The 18,430-nt window shown below is 34.6% G+C and overlaps 1 protein-coding gene across 4 annotated transcripts; it reads left to right on the plus strand.

Moving 5' to 3' along the window:
- Positions 1-530: 530 nt before the first annotated feature.
- LOC132840270 (transcription factor 21) lies at positions 531-3,220 on the plus strand. 4 transcript variants are annotated; one of them, XM_060861797.1, is made up of 3 exons: positions 531-621; positions 861-1,223; positions 3,107-3,220. In XM_060861797.1, the coding sequence occupies exons 1-3, from the start codon at positions 562-564 to the stop codon at positions 3,185-3,187; spliced, it is 504 nt and encodes a 167-aa protein (XP_060717780.1). In that variant the 5' UTR covers positions 531-561; the 3' UTR covers positions 3,188-3,220. The 4 variants fall into 4 exon arrangements, with proteins under 4 accessions (XP_060717780.1, XP_060717778.1, XP_060717779.1 ...); XM_060861795.1 differs by having other exon boundaries at positions 537-621; positions 744-1,223; XM_060861796.1 differs by having other exon boundaries at positions 537-621; positions 744-1,214.
- The last annotated feature ends 15,210 nt before the right edge of the window (positions 3,221-18,430 follow it).

The raw sequence follows: 18,430 nt of genomic DNA on the forward strand, positions 1-18,430 counted from the left end.
GATATTTCAAAAACAAACAAACAAACAAACAAAAAACTAAATATACATATCAGAATTTATAGACACTAGAAATCTGAAAGCCTTTATAATCAGTAATGAACAAGTGGTGGATTATACCATTTGTATACTGTATGTTAAATTAATTTCAGTAAGTTTTAAATATGTATTAGCTAAAGAAACATATTTTGACTTGGTTTAGCTGAATTTAGCATGTATGAACATTTAGCATTTAGGCTAAGGTGGGCAATATTGTGTAGGCTTAAATATTAAAATTTAAAGTTTTCTTTAACCCGAAGAGAGTCACATTACTGTTTGGAAAGCTATTTCTAAAAATACAAACTAATCAAACAGTCTCCTGAGTTTTGACAGACCTCTCACGAGAAGTCATCTGAGGGAAGAGACACACAAGCTAAACGCTAATCTAAAAGCTAAAACATGCATAAGCTAGCTCCTCCTCCTGTGCAGACTTTCTGAAAACTCATGATGCTATAGAGAAAAAGGGGTGTGTAAAAAGCAAAGCAGGCCAGTGTGTGAGAAGTGTGTGTGTGGTTTTCAATTTAAATGAGTGGAAAGACAGAAGGAACATCATCTTGTCAGAAGAGAACACTCAACGGCAAAAAAGTATGTGTTTTGTTTTTTGCATTTATATTAGCATGCTTTTATGACACTTTTTATTGAAACTAATTTTGAGTTTATGCTAATATTGACCTTTAGGATTTATCTTCTGTCCTACATAATTACAGCTCAAGACAGACTTAAGAAAAAGCACTGGAGTTTCAGCAAATCCTACACCTGGAAATAATCTATTTCTAAATTATATTTTAGGTGTAATAATAGTAACAATGTCTACCGGTTCACAGAGTGACGCCGATGATGCACTAGAAACATCACTCACACGCCTCGATTCTCACTCTGATGATGACTTTAATGATGATGAAGGACTCAACACCAAGCCTAAACAAACGAACATGCAAAAGCGTTTGAAAATCCCCAAAGATGGACGACAGTCGCAGCGTCATGCAGCAAACGCACGTGAAAGAGCGAGGATGAGAGTCCTAGCAAAAGCCTTCTCACGTCTGAAGACGAGTTTACCGTGGGTTCCTGCAGATACCAAACTGTCCAAACTGGATACACTGAGACTCGCCTCAAGCTACATCAATCATCTCAGACAGCTGCTGCATGAGGACAAATATGAAAAGACCCTCGTCCACCCGGTAAATTTGGTATGGCGCAAACATCCTAAATAATGCTGCAATGCTTTTACATGTTTTCATCCTGATCATTATTTCTGGAAGAATTATAAGCGCTTAAATGATTTCACATGATTGCTAATGTCTAAGTTAAGCTGGATGCTAACTAGTATGCTTTTCTAAGTATGTTTATCTCCTCCCAAATAATCAACTTTAGGTTGTTCAAAGATCATTATAGATAATTTATCCTTTACAATTTAGTACAGACTATCAGTGTGGATTCTGAAGGATACCTAGCGTTAGTGTTAACTAGCATCCTGAAGCAACTTATTAGATCTTACCTCACAATTTCATATACAAGAAATACATATACAAATATGTTTCCATATTTCTAACCTAAAAAATATTAAAGTCTCAGAAAAGTCAGTTTAATAATTTCAAACTGTATAATGAGAGTGTAATTAATAAACAAGTGCAAGAGATGGTCGGTTTATGTAGTGATTTTTATATCACGTACTGTAGATGGAGAAATATAGAGGTGAAGATGTAGAGCCAACTTTTTCTAAATAAATAAACCTCATACTGCCTTGGTACCCAAATCACTGTGTAATTCCTGCTGTTTCTGATATGAGTTATTGCTGGTTGCCATTGTATTGTACAGACTTCACCTGCCCTGCATCACTGAATAAAGAGAACCCTAACCCAAGAACTCTAAACCTAAATCCTAACCTAAATCCTTTTATTCTAAACCATTAACCCAAAACTCTAAAGCTTAATCCTGACCCCAAACTTTTAAACTAAACTTAATCCCCTAACCTGTAAACCTTAATCTTAATCCTCTAAAACTAAAGCTTAACCCAAACCCTCTAAATCTAAACCCTAACCCTAATATTCTAAACCCTATCCTCTTAATAAAAATTCTAAATAAAGCCTCTAAAGCTATACACTAAAAAAAGCCTCTAAGCCTCAACCCCAAAACCTCTGAATCTAAACCCTTACCCTCTAAATCTAAACCCTAACCTAAAACCTTTTAATTTAAACTCTAAAATAAATTTGCTACACCTAAGCTTAAACCCCAAATCCTCTAAAACAATAACCCCAACACCTTTAAATCTAAATTCTAAAAGAAAAACCACTAAATCTAAATTTAATCCAAACATGAACCCTAATCCCAATCCTTAATCCCTAATCCCTAACCCAAACACCAAACCTCAAAATCTAAACTCCAACCACAAACATCTACACCTACAGTATACCCTAACCCCAAACCTTTAAATCCAAACCCTATCCCTAATCCTCTAAACCTATACAAGTAACTCACACCTCTAAACCTAATCTCTAACCCCAAACTTTAATTCTCCTCTTTTAACCAATTTTTTTTTTTACACATGCCAGTCATATATAGTGAAGAATGGTGATCCATGATGCCTCTACAGTAACAAAATTTATCCTGAGCTTCCAGGGCACAAAGTAATAACAATAATGATCTACGGTCCTCTGGGACTTCTTTAGGATTTGAGTGGTGCTGATGTGTTATTATATTTTGGTTCCCTAATTAATCATTCATCACTGGATAGTCAATGACTCAGAGATTTTCTGTTTCATTGTTCTTTGAACCTTTAAGTTATTTAATGTTTATCTTATGTGAATATTAGCAGTGTGTTAATGTACATAATACTTGGTTGTTGCTTTTATCTGAAGTAACTCACAGACACAGCTATTATAGTAACCAACAATTTCAAGATGCGAAAGCCATTTAGTGTATCAATACAACACAAACCATCACCTTATGCAATGACCTTTTACAATCCTTCCAGTTAATTTATAATTAAAGAAAACACAAGCACACAGTAGATGACACTGTGCTGAGAAGTGTGAGAAGGACATAATTTTAATTTTTACTTTTTTCTTCACAGTCATGGCCTTTTATGGTTTCAGGAAGACCAGATGACACAAAAGACATTTCGACTTTCAGACTGTGTGGAGCTACAGCCTAGATATTCATCACTCTCTTCTCTGTTTCTCTTCTTTGTTTCCTTCTCAATTAATTTGTATTGGAATCACAGACACCAGATGCATATTACCAAAGACCGGGTATTTTTTTTTCTTGATACTCTTTCTTAGCTGTAGCTCTTTTTCTTTTTTCTCTTTTTTTGTTATACAAAGAGCCAGAATTTCATCCAGAATTGAAATGTTCACAGTTTTCCTCAGTCACATTTGATGTCTTTAGGAGATCACTTGAGTTCTGAGGCAGAATTGTTCAGTAGCTCAAAATTGCAGTCAAAGGATGGAGAATGACATTTTAAAGGGACATTTTAAAATAAAATATCTGAATATTTGAATATAATACATTCTCATAACGGTACTTTAACCATGTATTTTGAATTACTTTATTCCTTTATCTTCAAATCCTTCCAGTGAGCTAACTGCCTGTGAATTAAGTTTCAGTTTTTTCTTTTACAGACTCTGTGTATGTTTTTTTTTTTAAATCCCAAATGTGTAAAATTCACTTCATGGATACCTAAAATTTACACTTGCATGAACTTTTGTTTCATGGTTGTTGTTCAGTATAAATTCATCACCACACCAAGAATATTTCATATTTTGTTTTTATTTTGTGAACACTGTTTATACGTCACCGTGTGAAATGAAATATCTAGTCTTTTTTTCTTGCATTATTTCCAGTTAACATGCATGAATTTTCACCATTTATTTATATATAATTTTTAAAAGGTTTGAAATGTCAGGAATGATTTTGTTAATTATATTGGACTCTATTTTTCTAATAAAGCAAAAGACAATCCGTAATTGTATTATTATGATTTTATTCTTTTATTCATAGTTTAAAGATGTGGGATGTGATCTATGATCAATAATGATCAATGAGTATCTTTAAAAGCTACAAACATTAATTCATTTAGGGTATGTTTAGGAATACAGCATTCCAACCAATATTATCTCTTAAAATCTTCAAAAATCATCAGTTAATGAAAGTGAGAGGTAAATTTAAAGCACTTAAAAATGCTGATTTTATATGTTCTATGTTTTGTATTTCCTTTTAAAACAGGAAGCCAGATATGAGTAATATCAATACTGGAAAATCTGGACATGTTGTACAGCATGTACACTACACTATAAACAGCTCTGGAGACCTTACAAATAAACATCTATACATTTTTTACTTAAAGGTGTGCCTCCTCACCTGCTAGTTTCCACCTACATGCACAAAGATCCACCCCCAACACTTATAGTGGTTCAACTAATGTTAACCTGTTAGTCTTCATCAAAAACTGTCATGATACCTTTTACAAGTGCACTCAGATATTCAACTGCTCAAAAGCCAAGTTACAATTCTATAAACATAAACTTTCTCCTCAGACAGATTTATGAGGATGTGAATAGGCACTGGGGCATGTCCAGAAAATGATTGACAAGAAGCCAATCCCAATACAATACCCAATACAAACAACATTTCTGGACTGGAAGACAGGTTTCCCAACAATCTGCACGTGTTCTTTCATTAATAAAAAAAAATAATTCCTATATAATGTTCCACGTTATTTTTGGAACAAATTAAAAAATTTTGACCATTGCACCTTTAAAATTAATGAATTTGTATTAATGCTGCTTGCAAAGGAATATAATGAACATGATGATCTCTAGGAATTACATTTAAAAGTTGGACTTGGAATTCAATTCTACATTTTAAGTTAAACTGTAAAAACTTCATTGATTATATCAATATAATGGTTTGAATAGTCCAATGAAGACCCAGTAACAAACATCTGTAATCCAACATCCTGAGTTGACCAACCAGCACCATCAGTTAACATTTTGTGAAGAGATTTACAAGTTATAGAAGTTACAAACTACTGAATCTTGTCCACTTTCCTGAAGCTCACCAGGTAAATCTCTACTTCAACAACATCTGACATCAGTCCTGTCCGTCAGGATGAAATAGCTCATACTGTACTTCAGCCTTCAACCATAGGATAAATTTATAACAGGTGCTCTCCTATGGCTCTGAATTCAAAACAAAAAGATACTATAATGTAAATTTGTATTCAGTAGGAAATATGTAATGGCGACAAGTGTTCCATGGTCGCAAAAGGAAAATTTGTTGTAATTTGTCCTTGACAAACTGTTTCATCTCGTGTGATCCTTTCTCTTGGGATTGGTGGAGCTTTGTGGGAAAATAACTGTGGAACAGCTGCAATCCTTTGCAGACGTGATGAAAAGTCAAATTCCCTCCTCAAGCCACAAACGTTTTAATTATCGCTGTGAATTTCTTTCCCAAGCTTTTTAACCTGCACCAAGTAAAATGTGAACGAAACTTTTTTTCTTACTCCTTAGTTCTTTTACTCCTTTGAGAGTAAAACACAACTTAAAAATGTAAATGATAAAGGATTCTTTAATAGATGTTATCTATAGTAAATATATATATATATATATATATATGCTATAGATATCTGATTTCTTTTAAGAATATATATATATTCTTTAAAGATATATATATATTCTTAAATATATATATATATATATATATATATATATATATATATATATATATATATATATATATTCTTAAAAGAAATCAGAACAACAATCTAGCTATCAGTTGATATATTTCATTTTGTAGCTACTTTGTCTTATTTATAGTTAGTAACCTTAGCAAGTGTACTTATTCTGTGTATTATTACAACTGTTAAACAATTAAATAATAATTAAACAATGAGGGTGATACATATAATCTAGGTTCAATCCTAAAATTGCAGCAATAAATAAATGAATACCTTTGGAAATGCCCCCTGCTTTCTCATTTCATATACCAGAATTTTTTTGTTTTTTTTGTCGCATGGTCCTGGAGAAACGCTATTTCATTTCACTATGTACTGCGTCAGCTATATATGGTTGAAATGACAATAAAAGCTTCTTGACTTGACTTGATTTAAAAAAAATATATATATACAAATATATTGTAATAGTTTAGCTTTCAAATCTTAATGGATGGTGTTGTGTTTCTTATATTGCAAATCATTGTTGTGAGCCTATGATGTGGTGAGTCCTTAATGTCTGTCAGTCTATGACAGCGGTGTCCAATCTTATCCACAAAGGGCCGGTGAGGGTGCAGGTTTTCATTCCAACCAAGCAGAAGCCACACCTGATTCCACCTGTTTAATCAGTTGTTCTTGGCTTTTAGTAGACTCTGGTGTGGCTTCTGATTGGTTGGAATGAAAACCTGCACCCACACCGACCCTTTCCGGATAAGATTGGACACCGCTGGTCTATGATGTTGTAGTATGCCTGTAGTGTTGTAACAAATCTGCCATTTTGTGTTGAGACTGTGATATTGTGAGTATGTGATGTTATGATTCTGGGATACATTGAACAGGTCAGTTTGTTTTATGTTGAATCTCTGATATTGTGGTGAACCTAGGTGAAACTGTAAAGTCTTTGATGTGAGTCCGTGAGGTGGTGAGTCTGGGATATGAAGTGTCAGTTATGTTATAAGTTTTGGATATGGTGAGTCTGTTATAAGTCTGGAATACGGTTAATCCGCTATGTTATGAGTCTGGGATATGGTGAGTCTGTTATGTTATTAAACTAGAATATTGTGAGTCTGTTATGAGTCTGGGATATAGTGAGTCTGTTATGTTATGAGTCTGGGATATGATGCATCAGTTATGTTATGAGTCTGGTATATGGTGAGTCTGTTACTGTATGTTATGAAACTAGAATATAGTGAGTCTGTTATGAGCCTGGGATATAGTGAGCCTGTTATGTTATGAGTCTGGGATATGGTGAGTCTGTTATCTTATGAGTCTGGGATATGATAAATCTGTTATATTATGAAACTGGGATATGGTGAGTCTGTTATCTTATGAGTCATGGATATGGTGAGTCTGCTATGAGTCTGAGATATGGTGAGTCTGTTATTTTATGAGTCTGGGATATGGTGAGTCTGTAATGTTATCAGTCTGGAATATGGTAAATCCGTTATGTTATGAGTGTGGGATGTAGTAAGTCTGTGATGTTATGGGTTCCGAATATGGTGAATCTGTTATGTTATGAGTGTGGGATGTAGTAAGTCTGTGATGTTATGGGTCTCAAATATGGTGAATCTGTTATGTTATGAGTCTGGGTCATAGTGATGATGAGGTTAGTTGTCTTATATTAAACTCTAAAATTTTGGTGAGTTGGTGTGAAACTCTAATGTCTGTGATGTGGTGTATCTGTGATATATGTGTGTATCTCTGATGTATTGGTTTGGGTGTGTAACATTGTAGTGATTCTGTAAGTCTGAGATTATAGGTCTGTAATGTTTTGGTGTGTCATGAATGTGATGTGTTGAGTCTCTGATGCTGTGTTGAATCTGTGATCGTGAAATTAACCATTTTTGTTGTCTTATGTCTGTGGTTTTGCGATAACTCGGTTACACAGTGGTGTAGGTAGAGATGTAACGTCAATAGTACAGTATGAGTTAAGAAATTGTGCTTCAGATAAGGTCAAATTGGTCTACAGTTCCATCTAGTGGCCGATGTTGTGTATTGACCGAGAAAAGACCAGAATTCTCTTATGTGATGTGTGTGCGGTTTTAATTTACCTTAGTTTACCTGTTTATTATATCCCTCTCTTTATATATTGACTCCTTGGCCATTTCTATCAAATAAACCTACAAACCCCTAGTTTTGCTCTCATCAGTGGGTATTTTCTTCCATAGCAATGAAGTTGTCTGGATATTTTAATCTAAGACTGTTTCCACCATAGTGCTCTGCGAGAAAGATGCAAATACAAAACAAAAATAAAACAGGACAAGAATAGGTAGTTTATATTTTCAATATTTTTGCATTTTGTATAAAACATTTTTCAGTGGATTTTTTGTGGCCAACCAGCAGAGGGCAGTGTCGTATTACCATAATGGAATAAGTACTTTCAGGAGTGTGTGTGTGTGTGTGTGTGTGTGTGTGTGTGTGTTCTATCATTTTATCACAGAACGCCTTCAGGCTATTTGAGGTATTATAACCTTTAACCCGAAATGACACTCTTCAATACCTCCAGCTTCCCGTTTAAAAAAAAGGACAACTTGCAACAGCTTGGTTATATGCACAGACACCACCATGACAATCATAAAGATAATGAACTTTCCTTTCCAAATACAGCATAGTATATACTGTCTATTATTCTACCATTATCACTGTCACTCTTCTGTGGTCATTAGGAAGAAAGTGGGTAAGTTTAGTTATTTTACTTCATTATTTAAAAGGTTACTATGTATGTACGTATGTATGTGTGTATGTGTATGTATGTATGTATGTATGTGTGTATGTATGTATGTATGTATGTATGTATGTATGTATGCGTGTATGTATGTATGTATGTATGTATGTATGTATGTATGCGTGTATGTATGTATGTATGTATGTATGTACAGTATATATGTATGAATGTATGAACATATGTATGTATGTATGTATGAATGTATGAACGTATGTATGTATGTGTAGGTATGTACGTATGTATGTATGTATATAGAATTTCAAACAGCTTTGAAAATGTGACTTCATTCGGAAATGTGTACAAAATCTTATTTCTTCTCTTCAGTATGTCAGATTTATTTAGGCAATATTTCACCTGTTCAAGGCCTTTAACATTTTTAAATCCATTTTTAAATACCATCATCTTGTCCTTAGGAATGTTATGGCATGATATTTGTCACAAAGTTTGCAAACTAATATTAAACTGACATTTGACCTAGTATTACAGAAAACAGATATGTCACTACTGTTACTACATGTAACTCACTTGAAGGATAAATATATGAAATACTTTTCATTCTGATCTTTTTTTATTTTTTATTTAACTGCAAGTTGTATACTGTATATAACTGTGTACATGTCAATTAAAAATATTGAATGTTGTATATCTTGTATCTTATATATATATATATATATATATATATATATATATATATATATATATATATATAGTGTGTGTAGGAAAAATAGCTTCTAAGATCCACCACATGCATTATGTAAAGTCCAAACACTGACTGGCTTTAAATGACAGATGAAGACTAACCTCTTCCTGAAATACTTAACCTAGCTCTTGTTTATTTCCTGTTTTTGTGATATATTTCCTTCCAACAGAGTTTTAGACTCATGGTATCCTTAGCCTGTGACCTAGTGAATCAGTGTTGATGTCACTGATAGAGACTTCAAAGCACTTTTGTACGTCACTCTGGATGAAGGCGTCTACCAAATGCTGTAAATGTGAATTTAAATGTAAATTCCTGGAATGAAAAGAGTTGTTGTCCCTGCAACCTAATGTTTTTACTTTAAATCTTACTATTATTCTTGCTCTCTCAAATTCTTTTCTTAGATCTTTTCTTATTATCTATAAGGGAGAATGAAAAAGGAGAATAATAAACGAACACTGGTTAGCTAGCTTTAGATACTAGTTTCTGAATGGATTCAAATGAATCTAATGTAATTGATTTTTCAGTTTACGTTAATGCCACATGAGTATGATAAGCATGTGAGTAGTGTAGGTGATTTAATGTGGGTGACCTCAGACACTGTAGTAGTATGTCTGACATCAGGAACATTACCAGAAACACTTCACCAAAGCAAGACACCAAAGCAGCTTAAAAGGATGGAGCTAAACTGTACAAAACTTTAATTATACACAATCTATTAGGCAACATGATATATTTGTAGAGCACTCGCTCTTCGAGTGAAAAGTATGGCTCATTAACGGTCATAAACCTTTGAAAATTGGGGGCTTTACATGCAATTCTGACCTACTTCGTAATTACCTTATTTACTTTATTTATTTACTTTATTAATTTATCTATTTATTTGGTTTTATCTAGTGTTTTTTTTTTTAAATTTTTTGTAGCTTTATTGGGTTACCATCACCACCATCATCAACAAACAAGAACAAAAACACGAAAAACATTCATTCATCTGTGATTTTCTTCAAACACAAAATACAGTTTCGAAATACAAAAGCATAATTCACATTAGCTCCATTAACTGGAATAGTGTACACACATATACTGTACACAAAACAAGGATTAAACATTTAATTTAAATTTATTTGTATAGCACTTTAAATAATGGACATTGTCTCAAAGCAGCTTTACAGAACATAAACAATATTATACAAAAAGTTCAATATTATACAAAGATTAATATTATATGAAAGTTCAAGATTAATATCATGCTTAGACATATTTAAACATTTTGCATTTATCCCCAATGAGAAGCCTGAGGTAAGGAAAAACTTCCTTAGATGGAAGAGGAAGAAACCTTGAGAGGAACCAGACTCAAAAGTAAACCTCATCCTCATTTGGATGACACTGGAGGGTGTGATTATAAACTGTTATAAACACCAGAGAGTGTTATTATGAATAATGTCCTTTCTACAGTCATATACAGTCTGACAATTGTGTACTAATTAGGAGATTCTTGTCCTCATAGACCACATGTAGTTGGCATCTTCTCTTTGAATGTTTGAAATCCTAACATGAGGGATTATGGAATATAAATTAATTGCACTTTTCCCTTACAACTTTAAATACTGTATCTACTGTTTGACTTCCTTTATGAACACATTATCTTTATTCATCTTACATTTCCTCTTCCACCACTTAACATCTGTTTTTAAACAGAAATTTGCACTTTTTACACTGCTTTGTGCAGTTTGCATGATGAGCTGCACATTTAGTAAAATAAACTAATTTTGGACTGCACCTTAGACTGTGCCTGACTTGCTTATATTTTTGGAAATCTCTGTTTCTTCCAATAATATTACTAGTATTTAAAAAAACAAAAAACGTTAAGCTTTCTTTTTTTCCTACATGTATTTTATAGCCAACCCTGAACTGCGTTTTGTAAAAAAAATAAATAAATAATAAAACAAAATAGATTGTTACTTCAACTATCTCCTTATAAGGAAAGGAGATTTATCTCTTTACAAATCTCCTTATAATAATCTCTCATTATGTCTCTATAGTATGTCATTTTGACTTAATATCTTATTATTTTAACATTAGAACTCTTTATATCAAGATTTTGTGTCATTTCTCATGATTTGTATATACTGTAGTATGACATGATTAATAACTTATGTTAACTTGCTGCTATTCTGACAAATAACTCACTATTTCTAGTTATTATCTTGTTATTTTGACAGAGTGTTGCGTTATTTTATTGAATTACTTTATTGAATTGTAGTAATTTATCAAATTATAAATTCTATTGGCCAAGTAGAGAACCAGAGAGTTTTATATAGAACCCTAAGGAATCTCTTTTTTTTAAGTGTCTGGGGTAAGACAAGCACACACACACACACACACACACACACACACACACACACACACACACACACACACGGGTACAAAAACGCCTTGTGAAATCAAATTGCCCAAAATTGCATGACACTTGCCTAAACCACCAGTAATAAGATGTAATTAGTGTGTGTAATGAGGGACATGGACTTTATACACACTCTGTCTGCATAAACACACACATATGTACGTGGTGAACATTTAACAAGGAAAATCTACTCTATTTTTAAGCGTGTCTAAAACATCACGTCTTCAGATCTGTCTCACTCATTCACATGCACTTTCTCTCTCAGCCTTTCTGTTCTTTACACACAGTCTCTCTGTTTTAAGACAGTTACTCTCTCTCTCTCTCTCTCTCTCTCTCTCTCTCTCTCTCTCTCTCTGTCTCACTCTAAATTTCCATTCTCCTATGGCATAGGTTCATACTAAAACAGATCTGTCTCTCCATTTTGTAAATCTATGACATTTCTTTCTCTATAACAGTCAATACTCACTCCTTAAGGTTTTTTTTTTTCATTTCATAGTGAAAGAGAAACTCAGTGGCTGATGGCATTCCAGATCGTAAGCATACAAAAGAATACCTGTTGGTTTGATTTGCTCTGATTCAGTGGAGCATGCACACAGTGAGCACAGATAAACCATACTGGCTTCGGGCCACGTCTCATTCCCACTGATAGGGAAGGGGAATTTAGACTTCGCTTATTTAACAGTGAAGATGATGAACCAGCTCAGCTAATAAAGCTGACTTATGACATTAAATACAATCAAACCTGTCACTCAGACAGAATCTGGTCATTGAGGTATTCTAATAATACTAAGAAATGAATGAATTACTCAAAATAAAGTGTATGCTGTATAAACATCACTCATCTGGTATTTTTACATTTCAAATCAGTAATGCTTTTTGGAACAAAAACAAAATACAAAAAACAACTATAACCATTTACTGTGTAAGTTTTTGCATTTGTTTTAATATGATTATGTTTATTTTCTTGACATTTTATATTTCATTAGGCTTTTACATTTTAATCACCCATAAACCAAATTGTCTCTTAATTTCATCAACTGATCAAGTTAAAAAATGTTAACATACACAGAAAAAATCACACAAAAATACACACTCATAAAAACATAAACACACAGAAACAACACACAAATAAAAGAAACACAAAACAAATAACTATATACAGTACTATATAACTATAGAAATAAAAATAGACAGAATAAATATTCATCTATTTTTTTTTATCCTACACAGGGTTCTGGGGAACCTGAAGTCTATCTGTGGAATGCTCTGGACGGGGTACAATCACATTAACACTTACCCATTCATATACTATGAGCAATGTACATATCTGCTTTCAATGCATATCTTTGGACTGGGAGGAAACCCCTGAAGAATCAAACCCCAACACAAAATGTGTGAATTAAAGGTGCTAGCCACTAAGCTCCTCATATAAATAATGAAAAAATGCACAGAAATAATAAAATGCACACATGCAAAACAATACACACAAAACAGAAACAAAAACAGACATGGACAAAACATTTATTTAACTTTAAAATAATGTATATTAAAACATTATACCATTTTTCTAGCCTCATGCTAATGCTAACTTAAATCCAATCTAATACTATGACAAGTAACTGATCCATAAACTCAAATGACATTGCAGGTTCATTAAAACAAAAATTAAGTTTTTAGAATAAGTGGTAAGCAAGCAGAAAGAGATAAATATAGAATTGAGAAAATAAAATGACTCAGTTGTGTTAATCACTACTTACACATGTTATGTATGAGATAATAATGTGCATATGCATCTCAATATCGCAGTATAAACGAAAAGACAGAGGTAAAGAAGAACGCAACTCATTAGCTTGCTTTCACAACACCTACTGACATTCGCAAAAGCTTTGTTTATGTTTTACCTTCTCATGAAAATTGATTGTAATTCTTTACCTCTCTTCCTCTGTCTCTCTTCCTCACATCAAAATCTCCCTCTTCACTCATAAAAAGTTGAACACTGTCTTGAATTGGTTTTTACTGTTACAAACAGCTTTGTTTTTTCTTTTTGGCTGTATGCGTTTGGCTCGTCTGTTCCTGATGGATGTTCGGGGTCAGCGGTTCAGCTGTGGGGTTCAAACCCGTAAGCCTTTAGCTTACACACCAAAAACATGCACTCAGCTGGGAAAACTCATAACTCGCCCTCTGTGCTCACTCAACGTTAACACTTTCATTCCTCACCTGGCCCTCAAATATCCTCAGCACACAGGGGCACATAAATCAGTGAAGGGTTAACGTGACACCTTGGCTTCATTTAGAAAAGCCATTACTGTTGCTGACACTGTCTCCAGTGGTAAATAATGACCTTTATGGACAATTTCCACTGGGTGAGTGCTGAAGGAATGCTAGAAGAGGTCACTTAATATAATTTGGTTCTCTTTATATTGATACTTTATGTCAATAGTGTAAGATGTAATATAAAAAAATGTAAGGTCCAATTCTATTTCCAAATTGGATATCAGTTAATGTAACTAAGAAAAACATTTTCACACAGGTGTAATATGTATGTGACAAAAAAAGAACTCTGAACTTTGAAAATGCAAGTGTTTAAAAAAAAAATGTTTGTACACAAAACACTAGCAAGGCATTATCAGAAAAAATCCCACAAAGTTCTTGCTACTTAGAGCATGAGAAAAGTCTCCACAAAACACTAGCTAGCAAATATGAGCGCAAATTCCCCACAAAACATTAGCTATTGTAGCAAACATGAGAGAAAACTCCCACAAACACTAGCTAGCTATCATTACAGGAAATAATCACAAAATACTAGCAGGCTAACATCAGAAAAATTCTCCACAAAACACTAACTAGTTAACATCAGAGTAAATTTCACACAAAACACGAGCTAGATAATATTAGAGAAACTTCCTCACACAGCATTACCAAGTTCAAAATATTTAACAAAGAATTTACACAGTCTAATCACAGTGAACAGTAAAAATACATCCTAACTATGCTAATTAACCTGCTAATTAATATAAAGTAACCTTTCCGTTGTGGCTGATTTTAGAATTTGTCTAAAGCAATTTAGCTAGAATAAGAAGATTCTCAAAAAAGCTAGTCCAAAGCTAGCTAGGATCCACAAACAATGCTAGTTGGCTAATGTTAGATAATATTCCCTTTTGTAAGAAGATACTGCATAAACAAAGTCTCTCTCTCTCATTTTCTACCGCTTATCCGAACTACCTCGGGTCACGAGGAGCCTGTGCCTATCTCAGGCATCATCGGGCATCAAGGCAGGATACACCCTGGACGGAGTGCCAACCCATCGCAGGGCACACACACATTCTCATTCACTCACGCAATCACACACTACGGACAATTTTTCCAGAGATGCCAATCAACCTACCATGCATGCCTTTGGACCATACCCGGAGGAAACCCCCGAGGCACGGGGAGAACATGCAAACTCCACACACACAAGGCGGAGGCGGGAATCGAACCCCCAACCCTGGAGGTGTGAGGCGAACATGCTAACCACTAAGCCACCGTGTCCCCCATAAACAAAGTAAGCTAGCTAATTTATCTTAGCTAGTTTTCTAGTATTACCTTTGAAAAAAAATGGAACTGACAAGTTAGGTGCCAATCTGAGAGAGAAATGGAGTCAATCAGACAATATTTTTTCTCCAAACTACATGCAACATCCACAGAAGAAACACACGTCCCAGAGGCTGAGGGAGTGAAAGAAATATCCTATCATCTCCCCTCGGACAGATGGAGGCATGCCGATATCTGCCCACAGCAATGTTGCCAAAATTATGCCTGGATCGACTACCAATTAAGATATCAAAAGATCCCACTGTAGCTTACTGACAGCTGCTTGAATTGTTTGCACCTGCTGTTTTAGCGTTACGCGTCTGGAGCGGATTATTCCGACTCGTGCTGGCCACAATTCACCTTTCCTACGAATGATTTATTCCAGCCGATTGTCCTCTGGCAGATGGGACTCCTGACATGAGAATGTGTGTCAGCTAATTGTGTTGTTAGGCTATTCTTTCTCTCATGCTTTGTGCTGGGAAAATATTCACGCTAACTAAAATAGACATTGTCTTCTGTCAGAACATTGTAACTCTGTCACATCTTTATAAAAGAGCTTTAAGCGTGTCAATTAAGAATTATAACTGTGCTCCAAAATTTTTGTTTTTTGTCTTGTTTTAACACGAAAATGTCTGTGTTTTTTTCCTGAATGATTTATTTTCCTGTTCATTACAGCTGAATGCCGCATCAAAATTCTATTTTATTTGTGTGCGTATTGCACATAGATATCATCATAGCTATATCGACTTAGTGATGTCATCTTAGCCTCATGACTGTGAATGAATAATAAGTAAAGTTTGTTTTATGTATGTTTATTGACTGAGGGCAAATCCCATCCACACTTCTATTACTGTGTCTTCTAAACAGCAAATAAGGAAATATTTACCCTTGTATCTGCTGTTTCAGTCCATGGTTGATCACACTCTGGAATAAATGAATAGACAATTCCAGAAAAATGCTGAACATCCATGATTTAAAACACTCATCCCTTTGTCCAGCGTATCCATGTTATATATAGATCCCAGCTGTCACTTTATAAATCGCAAGTGCAGCAATGCTGGCAAATCTGAAATGCGAAAGAGAAGTTGTGAAGAGCTTCATTTAAGTTAAAAAAAAAAGGTGAAAATTTATTAGTGAAAGAAAAAATGGATGATGATGTTGCTGGCATGTACATGGCATGTAAGAAGAAATCTTCTATCTATTAAATTTTGAGAAAATTTAATCCCCATAGAGAAGGGGGTCCTACTGTACTTTACTAGACCTGTAAAGGCCAGACCATTTGACCAGTTAATGATTCCATGTACCATCTTAAACTGGTTTTGAATTTAATGAATTTGAATTTTTTATTTTTACCATAGCAACCAAGACTGGGAATGGCACCATAATTAGGCTGATGATTATATTCTAAACTCTACCTAGTTCAATAAACTATATTTAGATTAAGGTTAATCCATTTGCTACTTAATGTCAGATATCTACCGCTAGAAACCATAACAATAATTGCTAATTACTAACGTACAATATAAGAAAATATCTTTTGATTATATAAATCAATAATATTATTTTTATCTTATTTATATTAAACTACCTACATTTCTAAATAGAAATGTACTGGTGAATTATCCAGTATTCAAAGTTTGCTAATAAACTCTTTTGTTAATAAATCAACAGCAGTTGTCTCACTAGGGACAGTGAGTTACATCTAACTTGTAAAATAAGCAAGTTCGTTTTTAAAATAAGCTACAGAATAAAGTTGAAGACGTTGTTTGGGCTTAATGTGGTGAAAGCTAGTTTACTAGTTAGCATAAAGGCTAGTCATGTTTAAAGTAGCAAATGAATTACAGCTTACACACTACTGAGCGAACCTAGTGATCATAGCATTTCTTAAAACTTCTTACAAATGCCTATTTTGCTCGAACTATATATTTTCTTTTTGGGTCAAGCTAAAGATTCACACCCCAAAGCTTCCTCTTCACAGGAAACCCTGTGTGTAAATTCCGCCAGATCCGGTGAGAGCGCAGGTCCCTCTGAGCAGTAAGTGAGGAGGCAAGGTAGATGAATCCCAGGGGTCTTTTTTTACCTTTGTGATTGACTTTTCAGCACACTCTGCCGAGGATCTTGATAAGCCTGTGAAAGCTGAACTCTGCGAGCAAGATGAAGAGGCTTATTGTCCTCGTTTCGTCCGCTCGATCCGTCTGGTTCCCGGATGGAGGGAAAAGAAACAAAGTAGCCCTAATAGAGCAATCCAAAGCCCGGCAACAACAAACCTGTTATTCTCTTGCTCTTTTCTCAGAAACACACACACACACAGCATTAAAGAAGTCAAGCCAGGTTTAGCCGGTCACACAGTTATTCAGCAAAAAAAAAAAATGGCCAGCCAACGTTCACTGGCTTTCCTTGTCTGAGAAAAAAAGACGAATTACAATTAATTTATGCTCATCTGTCTTTTTGGAAACATATGGGCTATTCTATCTGCTCTTAAGTTTCGTCCAAGTGTTTCATGCGTGTGTTGATGGTTGTCTGTGTGTGTACGTGTGGACAGGTGGTGAGCATCAGGTCCCTTTTGCCTTAAAGCATCTGTCCATTTCCAGCTGGCCAAAGCACCTGGATTTGTGACTCTGAACAGAGATCAGTGTTCATCTTTCTCACACACTCACGCTTAGTAGCTGCAGACCAGACCACAGCATCTGGTCTCCTTCTGTCCGAGTGTTTCTGAGTGTGTATGTGTGTGAGTTGTGAAATATTCCAAAAGGTTATGAACCCATTCCTAACATCGGCGACTTCTTTACTTGTCCTCATTTTTACTTGTCACGAGTGACAGGCTTCCTAGGGGTTGATCCCGGAAGGTGAAGGGCAAGATATATTTGATCAACCAATTACAAACTTGATCATGTGACATCACTAGTATTTTGGATTACAGCAAAGAATTTTCCCTGTAAATACTTAAGTACTGCATATCATACACCATCTAAAAATCTGCAAAGGTTCTTGAATTGAGAGATTGAATCCTGGAGAAGCCGTACCCAATTGTGGCCTGGAGCAATGGGAACTAATTATCTGTGCTTTCTGGTTGAGAGACGTGACATAGTCTTTCTTCATTTTCAGTTAATCCTTGTGACACTAGCCAATCATGAGCATTTGTAAGCTCATGTATGTGAAAGAGGGCAGATAGTGCTTTTCTCTGAGTGTGTTACACTGCACTGTGATGCCCCTTGAACAGGTATTGTAGGATAGAGAACTGGCCATTAGGAATTTGGTAGGTGAACAAATTAGGGAGAAAAATGTCTG

The sequence above is a fragment of the Tachysurus vachellii genome, chromosome 25 (genome assembly GCF_030014155.1).
Source record: "Tachysurus vachellii isolate PV-2020 chromosome 25, HZAU_Pvac_v1, whole genome shotgun sequence".
Lineage (NCBI taxonomy): Eukaryota > Metazoa > Chordata > Actinopteri > Siluriformes > Bagridae > Tachysurus > Tachysurus vachellii.

Excerpts from the sequence above, each read along its gene's own strand:
- LOC132840270 (XM_060861795.1), top strand. The coding sequence starts at position 562 with ATGAGTGGAAAGACAGAAGGAACATCATCTTGTCAGAAGAGAACACTC. Across the intron at positions 622-743 it reads GAACACTCAACGGCAAAAAA|CTCAAGACAGACTTAAGAAA; the intron begins GTATGTGTTTTG and ends ACATAATTACAG. Across the intron at positions 1,224-3,106 it reads TCGTCCACCCGGTAAATTTG|TCATGGCCTTTTATGGTTTC; the intron begins GTATGGCGCAAA and ends TTTTCTTCACAG.